This window comes from Acanthisitta chloris, unplaced genomic scaffold (genome assembly GCF_000695815.1).
Source record: "Acanthisitta chloris isolate BGI_N310 unplaced genomic scaffold, ASM69581v1 scaffold22584, whole genome shotgun sequence".
Classification (NCBI taxonomy): domain Eukaryota; kingdom Metazoa; phylum Chordata; class Aves; order Passeriformes; family Acanthisittidae; genus Acanthisitta; species Acanthisitta chloris.
Window position 1 is genome coordinate 210 of NW_008669071.1, and position 17238 is coordinate 17447.

Genomic DNA, 17238 nt, shown 5'->3' on the forward strand with positions numbered 1-17238 from the left:
CCTCACAGCTATAAAATGTCACCACAGCCGATCCCTCCTCCTCTGGGTGCCCCCATGTCAGACCACATCCAGGACAGCCAAAGAACATCTCTCGTACAAGTCTCCAAATCCACCTGCTTGGCCCTTCTCCAAACAAAAGGGCTTGAAAACACAGAAACCTCTACACTTAGGAAGCTTTAGGTACCTAAAGGTATCACAAACCAGGACGTGAACATCAAGCACAATGCACAGTAACTGTGGAGATGTTAACTCACATTAGTGACATGCAGGTACATGTGAGCTATGAGATGTTACAGGACATGCTGGAAGGTACATGATGATGCACCTTGATGCAGGTACAATGGAGCACTGGCCTGAAGATCAAGTTAAGTTTTCTGGGAGTTTGTCTTTTACTGTTTGGGTTTTATTGGTGAGGGTTGGTTTTGGTGGTTTATTTGGTTTTGGGTTTTTGCTGTTGCTGTTTTGGGGGTTTTATGTCTTAAGAAAACCCTGGAAGAGACCTTTGAAAAAAAGCTTCATTAAATTTACGAGGCATTACTTTTACCTATGTAATTTGTCTTTTGTTTCTTTGGAATTTGCATTACTTTTCAAGAAAAAAAAACGTAATTTCTAAACACTAAGCCTGGGACACAATGTGGTTATGCTTACACAGGAGTAGACAAAGCCACACCTGAAAAACAGCCCAGATCTGGTTCTCATCTCAGAGATGTCTTACCAACACTAAGCCTGGGACACAATGTGGTTTTACAAAACACCAGGAGGCTTATTCAGGAGCTTTTAATCCTTCTTTAAAAGGTAAAAAATTATATTTCTAGTTTAGAAGTGATAATATAATTTTTTTTCTTCTTAAAACGTAAAAAAATATATTTCTAGTTTAGAAGTGATAATATTTACCCTCAGCCACTTTTTCTCCCCGGAGTGACACTAACCTGGAAATCTCAATAAAGACGACAAGTTGAAATCTTACAGGAACTTCAACTCAAAATCTACTTTAAGAAAATTCACTGGGTTTTCTGAAGCACTAATCTCTGCTCTAAGTGAAGCTACAGCACTGCAACACCACCTTTTACTTCTCAAGGCAAGCACCCGAGCAGGACTTTTAACTTCCATGCATTGATTTGCTATCTTTATTGATTTGCAGTAATTTTTCACAGCAGATCAGTGCAGATAGAGCCTTCATAGCTGTATTTCACTTGTAAGACTTATCAGTTTTTGACACAGATTAGTGTGTTTCACTACATGCATCCTAAGGATTTTGAATTCACGACTGCTTTTAAAAGCAGCTGACCTGCCCTAGTGTTTGCTCTTAACATTTTAAACATTTGGTTGAATGTTTTATTTCTTCGAGTCCTCTTTGTGCTCGATACAGCTCTCGAATTGCAACTTCAAGCAAACCTTCAAAATTATCCTTTACTTTCCCCCCTCTAAAACGTTCACATGTCACAAGCATCAAATATTACAACAGAAATTACCATGTATACACGGTTACCTTGTTAAACTCTTCATTTCTGTGGGCACTATTTCATTCGATACTGGCAGAGCAATTCAATTACAGGGGAGTGAACAATATTACCGACAAACACTATCGGCACAGTTAAAATGAGCCAAGACTGAAGCCTCTTCCCTCGGGCTGCAACCATTTATTCTGGAGTCCCATTTATTTCAGCTACAGGGGGGTGACTTTAAATAATTGGCTTTAACAAGGCAGAAGTAATTTCAAGTAGAAGTTGCTCCAGAAAAGGAACCAAAGTTCCCACATTTAACGTATGTTTTAGACAAAACATGAAGATAAATGTTTGCAGCTACACAAAACAACATTTAAAGGGAGACTTCTAAGCATTGCTCCTTAAGTGGAAATTACCACTACTTAAAAGCATCCACAAAAAGTAAAGTGGCTTCAGATTTCTACTGTACCAATTACCACTCCCCAGACAAAAACGTTACCAGCAGTATCCATCTCAAAACACATTTTGTTATAAGCCACTTAAAAGCATTAGTTCCTATCAGAAACGGATTTGTTTGGCCTTTTAGCCAATTACTTAGCCACATGCTATCAAGTACATTGGTTGTGTTAACACTCCAGAAGTCCAAACTGCTGTTTGAAAATGCCTCAAGTTATTCTTTTCCTTTACAGAGCAAGTTCTTCTTCTGCATCTCTGGCACGTATGTGTTATACATTAAATTCCCTCTTACAGTTCTTCACCATTAGAAACACAGACCACTCACTGAACAGTACAGCTAGCCAGCGACAGAAAGCTGGGACTGCCTCCCTTTGGATTTGAAAACAAAATCAAGCAGTGAGCAATAAAGCCAACAAAGCCATGGCTTCCTACACATTCAGGCCTGGGACCTTTCTTCAGCAATGCAGCCCCAGCTGCTCCTGCTGAGCATGCCCAGAGTGATGCACACACAGGCTGGTAGGTGAGAGTTGCTGCCAAGCAGGATGCAGAGACAGAGTTATAAACTACCTTGTGCTAATCTACGTTTTTTTCCTCTTCCACCTCATGAAACTTATGGGCAACTAGTATCTGCAACTTTATTCTTTTAGCAGAGTGCCAAAAACTAAGCAACAGTTTAGACAAAACCAGAGGTGGAAGAGGTAAAAAAAAAAAAAGATCGAATGACTAATAGGAATCTGATCACTAGTCTCACTTATTGATAGGAAATCAGGCCATCCAACCCTAATTCCATCAGAGTTCCTTATTTATTTTCATCCACAACAAAATACTTTTCCATTACAAGGAAACACTGAATTACAACTACATAATGAGAACTCTTAAATGAACAATTCCCAACATAATGTAGAGGCCTGGATACTGCCTGCTCTGCAGCCAACGAGCACTGTTCTCTTACTAGGTGTTTTAAATTGCTACAAACACTTTGCTTAACATTACAGCATCTCCATAAACTTCCTTATCCCACAAGGGAAAGCATGGAAGATTCAACATTCAGAAGCTGTGTGCTCTGCCCAGTTCCACCAAAAGCACGACTAATTCAAGCTGGAGTTTATGATTTCCTGTAGCATTTCTTTATCTGAATTCACTGATTTTCTGTCACAGCTAATAATATTTTGATTCCAAAACTGTATCACACCTTGAACTATGTCCACTTAGAAGAAAGCGGTCTCCAAACCTACCTCCCTCAAACTGGAAGCACACAGAATCATCATACCACACTGTCTTTCAAGGCATTGTAAAAGAGCCTCATGATCTGCTGGCAGTTTTCTTCTCCCAGGAGACTGCAGCTCTGGGGGTTTGTGTTTTGGTTGAAGATTGTTTCTGTTGTTGCTGTTTAGTTTATTTTCTTTTCAGAGCAGCATAAAAGTGGAAACTGTACAAAAAGTATTCCTGTGCACCTTGTGGCAAATCTTGAACTGAAAGGTTTTTCCCAAGCCTGGCTTTTTCTTTCTTTCTTCCTTTTTTTAAACTCTTTCTTCCCCTCCTTGGTTTTAAAAATTGTCCAGCCTCCAAATCCCAAAGTTTTTATGGACTACAGTCCCCAGAATATTTTCTTCACCAATTGATCATTAAATAGAACATTGGCCAACATGTTTTGAGGCTGAGGAATGGCACTCAACAAGGAAAAGATAAAACCCCCTAAAACTTAATAAACATCGTGCTGTATTAGACATGTAAGCACAGAGAATAAAGTAATCTGAAAGCTGAAGTGTTCAGCACAGTTTTGCTTATGTATCATTTGCCATATCTACAATTGCATCTGAAATTGAAACCAGGCAGGTGAAAAATGAATGGAATTCCGTGATTCATAAAAGTAAGTGGTTGACTTAATACTGATGATCACTTCTCATTGCAACACAAATAGGACCACTGTTACCAGATCATAGCAGTTGGTTGGCTGCAACAGCATTTAGTGGTGCCTGCAATTATTCCTCCCAGGTGCAGGAATCTGCATTTTCCTTTACTGAACTTCATGAAGTTTCTCTCTGTCCAGTTCTCCAGCCTTCCTATATCCCGCTGATACACCAGTCAACCCTCCCAGTTTTGTATCATCTGCAAACTTGCTGAGGGTGCACCGAGTCTTATTGCCCAGGTCACTAACGAAGGTTAGAGTGCTGGCTCCATTACCAATCCCTGGGGTACACCACTAGTGACTTACCTCCAACTGGACTTTGCACCACTGACCACAACCCTCAGGTCTGACCATTCAGGTAGTTTTCATTCACCTCTCTATTTATCTAAGCCATTCTTTATAAGTGTGGATGTCGTGGGATACAGCATCAAAACCTTACTCAAGACAACAAACTACTCTCTCCTCACCCACACCAAGCTACCCACATTGTTCCAGAAGGCTAACAGTTTGGTTGGGCACAACTTGCTCTTCACAAATCCCTGCTGACTATTCCCAATCATATTTTAAGTGTAGCTGAAATAACCCAGTTCATGAGAAACTTTATCTCCACAATCATAAATACACTGATGAGGAAAAGCCTCAAATCTCCAACTCAAGCTCAGAGTACAGTTCAGAACTCCCTTTGATTAAGAGCCTACAAAATCAGGTGGGTCTAGGTCTCATCCTTCTTCACATAGAGTTTTGATGGTTGGAATTTTTGTTCCTATTTTCTCTTTCATACATTAGTCTCCAGAGAAGACTTCAGGCTGACACATAACTGCAGAAGTAGCACAATGCTCCCTAGGATGACCAAATTCTCTTTCATTACTAACCAAGGATATCCAGTCCTCTGCTAATGACTGCCATCCACTTCTGAGAACCTGAGAGAGTACCTTGTATCTTGCCTGAGAAAAGGTACTTTAACATAAGCAATTCTCAAGTTTCTGAAAATACTGACTCTCCTTGATGGCACCAAAACACTGAATAGGCTGCAGTAGAATAAATAACTGAAACTCCCAACCAGGAACCAAAGGCACAAACAAGAAAACTACTTCACTGTTCCCTAGGTGAAAATAGTCCTATTGAATAGTTTCACAACCAATTTTATAGAAGCAAAAAAAAAAAAATGAAGAAGACACAAGAGGTGACATTTTTCAGAAACAGGTAATGTATATATAAACCCTTCAGATGCTGTATGAGATTGAGAAACAATCACTCTGGTGCACTCACAGAGGAACAGGACAGGGAGAGAGAGCATTCTAGTCTTAGAGTACTGGAGAAAGGTGAGAAAATGCTTCATTACTGTCCAGAACAGACAAAGCAAAGCAAATTAGAAAGTTCAGCTGCTCCACAGGAAAAATGACTGAAGGCAGGACATCAAAAAATGTGTGTCAGCCATGGCACCCAACAATACTTTTCAATACATAGCAGCACACATTCAGGATGTGTCTCACACAATCATTAGTTTCAGTACATCATTACTTAAACACTATGAATTAGAAAATATCTACTGCACTGCTTCCTTGAACCAAAAAGACTGCCACAAGAAATCAAACAACGAAAATCTGTTTTCGCTCTTCTTTCTCAATTCATGACTATGATTTCATAAATACTGTCAAACTGGCATGTCATTAAAACATGATTTCACACCTTAAAGTGGTTTCTGGTGAGCTAAACATGAAAAGAGTTGAGCCACAAAGACAGGTAATGCACCTGCTCTGTATAAAATCTGGTGGCTTGAATACCTTTGGAACCAACAATAGAATTAAGCTTTCAATTCTTACAATCTCAGACATGGGTACTGAATTCAGAGTAAAGCTTCTAATCCCAGTAAATTTTGATTAACTAAGCATCAGAAATTATTCTCAATAATCACCAATGCCAACTTAGTATTACTTCCAAGTCGAAATCTTACTTAATACACGTGCTTTTTAATTAACAGTGGCATTCACTCTCCAAGAAAACTCTTTATAATTAGTATCTTTACAATTGATCTGTTTTTGAAAGCCAAGACATATTGCTGGTCCTAAACTTACTAATGTTTAAGAATTTCCACCAAGGCTTCTACCAATGTTTTACCATGAGTATTGCTTTGTACACTACATGTCTGAACATTCAACTTTTAAAGCAGCTTCCTTCAAAACATTATCTGATGGCTGCAGAAAAATGTTGGCTGTTTGACAACTATTCTATTTCTCACTCTTTTTTTCAACTCAAATCACAACAAGATTTAGGCATCTGTGGAAAAGGGATGGAGAGCACTCGGGGTTTGTTTGCTGTCATTTAGAATTAGTGTTGATGTATTACCTCTGTCACAGCCCAGTGGTGTAAAAACTGGTCCAGATCAGTTAGGTAAAGACGGATAGGTGAGAGTTGTGTCTGGCTAATGTGTGGTTTTCCTCTAATGCCCTGGAGACTAGTCAACTCCTCTCTTGTAAACCCTAGGGAAAAAGAAGCAGTACAACAGTATCACAAAACAAGCCAAGCAGTGTTCTACTTCAACAGCATCATTGAAAACAACAGCTTTTAAATTATGTCAGCATAGCAATTTCTTTATTAAAAGCTCTTGCTTGGTATTTTAAACGAAGTATATCAAAATGCAAATTTTGACTTCTGAAAGAAAACAAAAATATTTGAAAAATCAATGGCATACCCATTTAAACTATAATGTAGTATAAAAAAAACAACTCCAAGAGGCCAATGTTATGCTATTTTCAATCTTAAAAAGCCAAACCAACGGGTATAATGCAAAACACTTCAGCATGTGTTCACAGTAATTCAGTAACCTAACACAACCTCAGGGTTGAAAAAAAAGTAATTTGGATTATTATTTTTAGCCAGAGCTACTGCTCCACAACAGTCACTCTGGCTTTGCTTTCATTGTCTCTGTTATCAGTACAGTGCTCTTTTCACTGTGTTAGGAACAAAATGGTAATTTTTGAAAACAAAGTAGTTGAAAGGTATAAATAACAGAGGTGATGAAGAAAAGACACTTGTGGGTTTTTTACCACAGCGCAAGTTACTGGAAGTTACTTCTCAGTAATATTATGCCACTTTTAACCACAGTAATTTCCCAAAGTTGCATCACCACAGAATGCAACTATTTTTATATCTGAGTAAGAATAGAGTAGCAGAAGTAATTCAGCTCACATGCTGACCTTGGGCAGTTCACTTCAATGTACTTTGATTACTTTATTCTGATGGAATGCTTTTAATAGCATAAGCATGTTCACAGGAAATCCCAGAGGCACTCGTTTATATTGTTATGAGCCAATAAAAGGCATTTACTTCAAGCTAGGAAAAAAAAAAGTCTTGCTCATGTCACATGCTAAATTTAGGTTTTCCTCATACTTTCCAAAGAAAGTTGCTAGAATGAAGAAAAAGTATGCAAATATTCAGCCCAAAAGGAAAAGCGTAAAAATAGAGTGTAAAAAAATCAGATCAAGTGATAAAAGGGCATCTCATAACAAAAATATGTAACAAGATTAGAATTACTTGCAGGAAGTACTTACTACACAATTTATTCTAAATTAAATTCAGTAATCAACTATCAAAACAACTTTCATTTTGTTAATTCTGCATTATTACATTCATATGGATTACCTATAAGGGTTGAAAACAAGAAGCTGAAATAGTCCACATCGTTCACTGAATTATCCTGCACTTGGCACTTCCAGCCTGCAAAGGATGATCTACACAAAACCAATAGCAGATAGTTTATTAAAAACCATATAATTAAGAATTCACAACCTACCTGCACAATACAATCAATTAACATGACTTAATTGCCAATTTTAGCATTCCCTATTGCTAGAATAGCATTTTAAATAGCTTCAAAACTAGAACTCATTCTTTTACAGACAAGCAACACTGAACTTTGTACCTCTGCATGGGCTTAGGCTGTTAAGATGATTAAATTACTGAGATAGTAACTTTTCATAAATACTGGTGTAACCTTTAATATAGTGATGACAGACAGTACACAGTAAATTAAACCATTTTATTCCCCTTATTTGGTAAAAGTAATTATGTTACAAATCTGGGCTGTATTTTTCATTATATCCACCACTTCTAATACAGCTCTTTATATGAACAATAGAACCCATTTAAAAGCAGTGTCAGCATCCATTTTCAAATAGCTGGAGCTATTAAACACAGAACTAAACAAAAAACTTTCTTGGAGATACAGAATGCAAAAAGGAGCAACACGCAAAGACAGGAGTAAACCCCTTGTCAAAGCTGCCTGACACTTCCTTCCCTTCTCAGGGGCAAATCTGCCACGAGTGGAGCACCAGCCTACTTTTGTCTCTCAAATTAGAAGCCACACATGCTTGTGGAAACTTGGAGCAAACAGACACAACTGACCACCCAATGGAAGAGCCTTGCCCATGTACCAGTGCTGAACTGGGAGAAAGCCTGGAGCTGGGAACAGGTACCTCTCACACATGTTCTCCTTTAAAAGGCTGCAGCTCAGACCTACAGCATATTATGCAAAAATGCATATTATTCAAATTCACTTGTATGCTGCTTTTGGCACTGGCACTACAAACTATGGGTCTCTGCTGTAAGAGATTGCTGCTTTCTGCTCGTTGAATCTTGTGAAATTTCAGAGCTTCCGAACGCAATTTTCCAAGCCAACTATCTGCCTCAGATCACTTTTTTCCTAATTTCTCTCTGCTAACAGCCAAAACGGCTTAGCTCATGGGTAATGAAATTCTGGAAAGCTTGTTTTGCAGAAATGTTTTACAGCTCCATGCTTTGGGAGCAAAAATATCAAATTTGGAGCACCTTTGTGCCAGGCATATACATTTTGCCACCCACAAAAATTCATCCACAGTATTTCAGCATCCACAAAAATGACAGCTAGAATATGCATGTCTGGAGCTACTCAAAAAGAAAGGGGGGGAAAAGAAAGGAATTTCAAAATTTCTCTAAATTAAAGAAAAAATTCAGGATTCCATCAGACTACCATGTAGGATAGGTAATTCGGGGGGGAGGGGGAGAATACTGCAGAGAACAAAAGCTTTATTAAATAAAGCTCCTACTTCACATTGTATTCTTAATGTCTGGAAGTAAGGATTTGCCATATTTCAGGCAACATAGCAACTATGCAGTGCAGGCAGCTCTGCACAGTCCCTTCTGGTTCCTTAGGAGGTCTTTGGTCCTCCTCCGGCTCACTACTTCCTTTCCTTAACTATAGCCTCTCAATCTCTCTCCATTCCTAAGGTTGACACTTGGCTGCCAACAAGTTCTCCCGAGACAAACCCCTTGGCTATGGCCAATAGTCTTCTCCAAGGAGAATCGAGAATATTTTCCATCCTTCCAAGGAGGTTCCAGTCCCATTCATTACAGCATCAAAGGGTTTTCACACATACTCAACTAAATCAGCAACAGCTCTTGCAACCTAATTTGCTACATAAGGTTCACACAAGAATTAGATCCATATACCAGAAGAGAGAATGAAGCCTGTGCCCTATTTGGCACAGTGGAAAAAGCTGCCTTGAATCTGATGCAGAGGGACCATAAGTCAGACTTGAGGTCACTCATTACCAAAATAAGCACTGGGAAGCATGGAGAGAGATTCCGGAGAGTTTAGGACTTACTGGACACTGAAATTCAAACTGTGATGCAATCACTGAGCAAAACGGTGGGGATGCAAGAGGGAGGAAGAGATAGGTCAAATGACAAGCTGCAAAGGGAGGTGGGGAAATGTGAAAATAAAAAGAAATTCTTGGGCAGGAAGAGAAAGCATAACAAAAAAATTGTGATAAGCCTGAATTCATGGAGTAAGGACTTGCATGACTAATCGATTCAGAATGTGTTTAAAAGAAATAAAAAAATATTTTTCCATCCTACAGTTAGCAGATGCACTGAGTTTTTCATAATAGGGCTAGTGGATGTACGAATTTTACATGAACTTCAGAAGAGAGTGAACAAAAACTCAAGATGCATTGCAGGCTAGCAAACAAGCTGCAATACGTTTAGGACATCCCTGAACAGGAAAAGTTATTCTGAAGCTTATTGCTAAACATCTGGAAATCAAACACTTCATTGGTTTTGCTTTCCTGCCCACGTTTGACTATCTACACCTTGCAAACAGGACAAGCATGTTAAGCATCCCATCACAGTGTGCAGTGGCTAAGTGCCTCTGGTGTAAAGGGGAGATGAAGAAGAGGGAATCTCTGCAGTTTTACCCTGTAAGAGTAAGGCACAAACCCCTGACAGAGCTATGAAACAGTTAAGACTAATCTACAAGCAGAGCTACACTGAGTCAACGCACACAAACCCAACATCCCCAAATTCAGATGCAGTTTACTTCAGAAAGTCAAAGCTATTATATCCATAGGTGAAGCCTCAATGTTAAAAGAGCATTACGGTTAAAAATAATCCAGCATTAAATTTAGAAAGTGACAGAGAAGGTTGCTATAATCATCAGCTTGGTCTCTCTGTGCATTCACCTTAGATTATAATAACATTATGTGTCATATTTGCCCTAAAAAAATAAAAATCTATGCCCAATTCAAATCATGGATGAATGGATCGATCAGAATTATGCAATGAAGGATTACACACTCTGACCTGTCCCTGCCTTATTCATTGCATCATCTATAACCTGCACAGTGTATGAGGCAGGGCATGGCTAAAAAAGGTAGAAGAAAGGATTAGCTCATCAATTCAGGTAAACAAACAGGCTACAGGCATTACTCTGGATCACCCTCCTATCTATTGCAGTGGTTCTTTGGGATGCAAGATAAGCACTTTTAAAAACTGGAGCCCAGGAAGTCAGTGGTAACACATTTTTTCTGCTAATTATACCTAGTCCAACAGTTCAATAGTGAGTAAAAGACTAAAACAGGCACTAACACTCATTGAGTGATACAGCTTCATGCACCTTTACGAGCAGCACATAGATCCATCTGATCTCTGCTGCTCTGCTTGCACTTACAGTGAATCCGAAGTCAATGCTTAGCTTTCAGGACAGAAAACGCCAAATATTCTGAAAAATCATAGCCCAAATGTTTCATGCTGAATTCCTCAAGTTATCAGGTACTTTTATGTACTTCTGTCTAGACCTTTTCCTTCTGCAGTTCCGCATCTTTAAACTGGGAAAAACACCACGTCCACATCTCCTGCAGCTGTGGAAATTACTTGAGCACAGCAAAAGAAATTCTGATGGGAGGGGGCAGGGGGAGAATCACTCTCTTTTCCAAGTGGGACATAATACAATAGAGAAAACATGGAGCCTTCTACTGAAACAACAGAGTGTAACATTAAGTAAACACTCCTCCACTGAGCATGATGCACTCCATACGGAACGCAGGATGGAAAAATAACATGAAATCACGTAACCAAAGACTACATGAGAACCTCACAGGTAAAATAAATCAAGATCAGTATCTTTTTCATATAACAAATACAAGCAGAACAGTATTACAGCACAGAAGTTTGTTTAAATACAAGTCTAACCAGTCTAACCTCAATTACCTACAAACTCAAGTGTCTATAATGCAGTTAAAGCTACTCAATTTTGAGGTTCATGTTAAAGGAAATAAAAAACAAGATAAAGAACATGGAACAAGAGATATTTAATTCTAGAATGGATGTACTACAAATACATTACAAAATATTTCAAAAATCTTAGTTTAATATGCTAAGACTACCATGAATAATTAAGAACTAGGTGCACTTTTAAAATACATTTTCAAGATGCTTGTAAATTACATGTTACACATCTGACTAAAAAATTATCTGCTTCACAGGTGGAAGAGAGCTAATAAGCATATTATAACTTCCCTTTTTTGAATAAATTATTACTGACAATGGGAAGCTGTTATCAAATTGCATATGAGTGAGACCTCTCCAGTCAGCTAGTCCAAACCCACATTAACTATGATGAATTACACGTTGTAATTTCCATAAGGTCACCTGCTTTCCATGAGAACCTCTCTACTGAGGTTTAGAATTGCACCTTTAGATAACCTGCTCAATATGCCAAACGGTATAAAAAGAAAAGCTGAATCTAATTACCTTAAAAAAAATATCTCTGCTTCTCTTGCCATTAGCATGGCAAATATTTCTCAGTCACACAAGTGTGCAGTTCATTACTTTTATCACTTGCTGCGAACTTTTCTTTTAACTCCACGTGGACCTCACTACTTTTGTACACATTGCTGTTATTTTCAGGTTGGCTCTATCACTCAGCTGCAAAATAAAACAACTCCAGTTTGTGCACAAGTGGTTATTTCTCAACTACAGACTGTTATCTTTGTGCTTCCTGACCTAAATGAGCTACCAATTGATTTATTGTTCAGGTGTAAGTTGTTGGCTTTGGCTTATGTAGCCACAAGGAGACTTTGGGTAATTTAGAGGTCTCTGGTAGAAGAACTCTGACAAACCTTGCTGCAGTCATTTTAGAAATTATCTTTCCACTTGTCTCCCTGTAAAACTCCAGCTCAAGACAGCGATGCACCTGTCAAGCACAGCACGTTTTGCTTACAACTTCGATTGGGGTTTTGAATTTCTTTTTGTTTGTTTTGTTATTTAGCAATAAAACTGAAAAATAGTGTAATCAATCTGAAACCCCCAAGTAGTCAAGTATTTTTATAAAGTAAAACACAAAAAAGCAATTGCAGTTTTTCTGAGGCACTGATACTATCATCTTTTCGTTCATAAATGCAAGGGTAACCAAACTCAAGAAGTGCACAGTCAAGGGTCTGGGTTTTCGGTTCAAGGAAACTAAAACCAAATTCTTTCACCTTTCACAAAAGTGCTTCCACCACTATAATTGAGAATATTTTGAACAGAATTATTTGAACATTTGCAAGAAAGTAGCCTGAGAAACCTAACTTACACTGGGCTAAGTGATCCCATTTTAAATTTATTTTAGCCACCACTGATCACAGATTTAAGCCAAGGCCTCCCAAAATTGTTTCTTTAATTCTAGGTTACAAAATAATTTTTAAAGGCTTCCCCTCTAATTCTTCGACTGACACTTCTGTTCCACACAGAACATTTAAACAGTCAAAGGCACAGCCAGTGGCTGATTCACTCATTTCCTGAACAAAAACCCAACTGCATTCTAGGCATCAACTCCAAAACTTTAATAAAATTAAGCACACCTCCTTAAAATAGTTCAATGACTAAGCCACTGTGTTAGGAAACAGGAAATCAATCTCCCCTTCCGATGAAGATAGTGAACACAGATTTTCTGCATCCTCAGCAAGGGCTTTAACCACGGAGAGACTATTATTAATTCATTATTAAATTGTCCTTCAAACACATCAGGAGCAGAAAACTTCCCAAGATTCTGTACAGTCAGCAGACAACCACTGCACAAGAATGGCATTCAAGCAAGATAAGGATTTAGGTCAGAAGCTACAGGAACTCTGCCTATCTCTGATCATCAGAGAAGAATCTGTGCTTGTTCCCATCCCAGAATGACTCCTCAAGGATACCTGTAGTAACTTCAAGCAGCAGCACAACTTATTATGGAACCCAACAAGGCAGCAGGGAATCACCAGGATGAGAGGACATTCACCATGCAAAGGAGCTCCAGGGGAAGGCAAGGATGAACTGAACTCACAGGTGTGAGCAACCTGGTACCTGAGAACCTCCCTGACACCTACAAGGCTGTGGAGTGATAAATGCAGTGATGCTTAGGGCAGGTTTTTTGTTGCTATTTGTTTTGGTTCTTTGATTGATTGGCTGGTTGGTTTGCTTTGTTTTTAAAAATAGGTTCCATATAACTAAAGCCTCTAAGCTCTATGCCTGCACGAGGCAAATTAATACATGTTATAACGATGGCTAAAACGAGCTGACATGAATGCTTATGTTGTGCTTGGGAACAGACAGAATGGTTTCTGAAACAAACACTTCTGCCTTATGTATCTCTTAGAAATCTTGTTAATGGCAGCTGAGCATGAATATGGAAGACCCTGTAATACTTACAAAAAGAATTCCAGAAAACTAAGCAGCCACAGGGTAGGTCCTTATGATGAAGGTCCTTACATCAAGAGATAATTGATTTAAAGTTCTGAAACGGTCTGATCTAAGCAATCAGCTCATACAGTGGAAGACTGACATGGCTGGAAGTTCACAAGACCTGTGCCAGCCCTGGGCTGTACAGACATACTGGGGAACAACCCAGAAGTCCACTAACATTCATATTATTTAGTATACCAAAGTGCTTAGTATAGCAGTGTGCAGCAAATCAAGGCTACCCTGTCTTTTGTTTTCTTGCCAAAGTGATTTGGTCAGTTTATCTAACAGTGAAGTGACACACCAACACCTTCCAGATGTGCATTATGTTGTTCTGCAGCTCATCAGGACACAGCTAAGCAGCGATTTTTGCCTATCCAGGAGTTCAGTTAAGGCCTTGGAAATATGAGAAGCACAGTAAAGTGTTTCTTCCACAACAGCCGGAATAATCACACTGCTACTAAGGATCATAAAGAAGTTGTTTCCAAACAACAGAGCTGAGATTTCCATCACAACCCTGGACAGCAGATGTGGAGGACAACACCCCTTGATCACTCATGAATCTTCCACTGTGATCAGACACTGTGTTAAGAAGTCTTTACTGATCCACAGAAAGGGGTAGAGAAAAAGCTTCTTTCTTTCTTTAGGCCTCCTATTTATGACCTGTGCCAAATATGATTTCTCAACACAGCAAGACTAATATCAGCCCAGAGAGTTTCTCTCTCAACACAAAACTGTTCAGCTACTGATGAATACTCAGGAGCAGGAGAGCTCCACAGTACTCCAGCATCCTTCTGTAGAGCTAAGAGGACTCCATTCAAACTCTTCTGCACACTGCTCAGGGGTCACTGTCTGAGCCCAGAAGCACTGCTCTGCTGAATAAAACCATGCCAGGACAACACTGCACAGGTATGACTTCTAGCCAGCCTTCTCACATGACTGTTAGGAATGCCTCATGTTTTACAGACACTCAGCTTCAGAACCAGTAGCAGCACCGTCTGACAGCCACTTAACACAGTGCTTGCATGTGAAAACACCTGTGAAATATGAGGAAATGGTCATCTATGGAACTAGCTATAAGCATGGAAATGTTACAATACATCTCAATCACTCTCATGTTCTCATTCTTAGGAACTGTGCATGTGTAATAAAAAACAACATACACTGAAAGGAGCAAAACCACGTGCAAGCACCAGACTAGGCTTGTTGTACCTTCATGGAAGAAATATACAGAGCATTTTCCCCAGCGTGGGCATGCACTTGAACTACTGTAAAATATGTTCTTTTACAACATTAAAACGCCCTGCACAAATATCTGTCTAAGCTTTGGCACAGTTTACTCCTGTTCAGCTTTAATGAAAAATCATTTCTGTCAAACTGAAATGTAACTGCAATAAAGTATAAATTCAGGTGCCTTCATCAACGTAACATCAAATCAGTTTTGTGTTACATTGATAATGAGGATCAGCACTCTCAGTTCTCACATCAGTTCTCGAAGAGATAGAAAACCATGACTGTCAGACACTGATATTGAAATTATTTTTTAAAAGAGCAAAATTAAATCTTTGAATAGTTCTCCAACCCTGTACCCATCTCATCATTTGGACCAGCTGAGCTCCAGGTAGCACAGGTCCCGAACATAAACTGAGAGCAAGAGAAGAGTTTTTATCTTCCCTTTTGTCTATCAGGTTACCATATGTATGCATTGGTTTGTCAGTGTGAGGGGTTTTGTTTTATCTTTCAGTATCTCTTTGGAAGGATCAAGTGTTTTCCATTTGAAGTTGTGGCAAAATGCAACAAACATCTGCAAGGAATTACCAGGGATTTGAGGAAAAATATGAGGTCTATTTTTAAAAAAACAACAATTTGAGCTATGCATTGTTAAAAGTAAGCCTGTCAGCTGCTCATTTGCTCCACGGCTGCAGAGGTTGTCTGAAGAAAAGCATTGCTTACACATTATAAATGAGAGCACGAATCAGAAGAAACATTCACTAATGAGCAAACAGCATTTACTGATCGGTGCAATTGTAGTGCAGCAACATAATTCTTTTCCCTTTGATTAGGAATATCACACTACAGCCGACCTGGGGAAAAATTCAGAGGGCTGTGTCCTTAAACACAAGCTTGGACTTCTCCCTCTCTCAAGTCCTAGACCTTTACATAACACTGAGCAAGGAAAAGGAAATTTGCTGACCAGATGTGGATGAAGGAATGCACCATAACCCACTTCAGGATATGATTCCCAACAACTATGGATCCTTTTTCAAGGAAAACAGATAATTTTTTTACCCTTCACCCTCAGTGGTACTCATATGGGGAAATGCCAGTATTTTGGAAGCCCACTCTTATTTTTAGTGTATATTCAATAGTGCCTTAAGCTTTTTGTTACCTTTTAAATAATTTTCTCCTTCATTTTTGTTTCTAAATTGAGGACTGTGAAAATATAGCCAGAAAAAGGCACTTCAGTGAACACAGACCTTACTACTCTTAGACTTTTCCTAGCAATCCATTCCATTCATAATTACTATACCTTTCCATACATGTATGATTTTCAGCTTACTCCCCAAAATGTTTCTTCTTCATTTTTGCCAATTCTTATTTAAATAAGAATTCGGTTTATTTTGGTAAAACTTTCATTTCACTTATGTCTTTTTAAAACAAATATACTGTTCTCAAATATTTTCTATGCTTCATTTGCATGAGAATTACTGTATCTAGTTGCTCTATCAGTGTTGCTAACCACAATAATGGGTTACAATACCCTCTCTAAGTTCTCTCCAGCTTGCAAATACTTTTGGGGAATATGATGTTTTTCTTTTATTTGTCTACAATAATGCATTCAGTAATTCTTTAATCAAGCAGCATATAGGGTTCTTCGTTAGCTACATTTTACATTCTCACTGTGCCCCCTCATAGGCTGCAGATAAAACAACTAGAATGGCTAAATAAAGTAAAAGTAGTATTTACTTACAAAGGAAATACCTGTAGAAAAAAAGTGAAACTCTACTATGACCCTAAACCATTTCTGAGTAATATGAAGACACAGAATTTTACACCTTATACCAAGTGAGTGTCAAAATGTCCATCCCAGTTCTTTCTAAGCATAGATTTCTGAGCCTAGCAGGAACCAACAAGCCTGCCTGGCTGCTTGATGAGACGCCAGCCGAGCTCCCTCATTATTGTCTGGAAAGCAACAGGGAATTTTAAAGGCACTGCCGCTTAAGTAAAGAGCTCATTTAGAGTTGTGCCAAGCAGAATGCAAGTTACCCCCAGAGTTATCTCAAACCTGTGAAGGCTAAGAACTCCCACACAATTCATGCAAGAGAGCACTCAGCTTTTATTTATATGGTCCTCACCCTTCTCCTTTTCTACGGCAATAGAAACAACTCTTGGCGAGACCCCAGCAGGGAA

General features: G+C 38.8%; 1 protein-coding gene across 1 annotated transcript in view; it reads right to left on the minus strand.

Annotated features, from left to right (window-relative positions):
* Window positions 1-1176: 1176 nt before the first annotated feature.
* Window positions 1177-17238, minus strand: part of TEX10 (testis expressed 10) — a 40802-nt gene continuing 24740 nt past the window's right edge. The window contains exons 9-12 of the mRNA XM_009073189.1: window positions 7453-7541; window positions 6157-6290; window positions 5500-5594; window positions 1177-1246 (exon numbers count right to left, since the gene is read on the minus strand). Coding sequence (XP_009071437.1) covers window positions 1177-1246; window positions 5500-5594; window positions 6157-6290; window positions 7453-7541 — 388 coding nt within the window. The remainder of the gene's footprint in view (window positions 1247-5499; window positions 5595-6156; window positions 6291-7452; window positions 7542-17238) is intronic.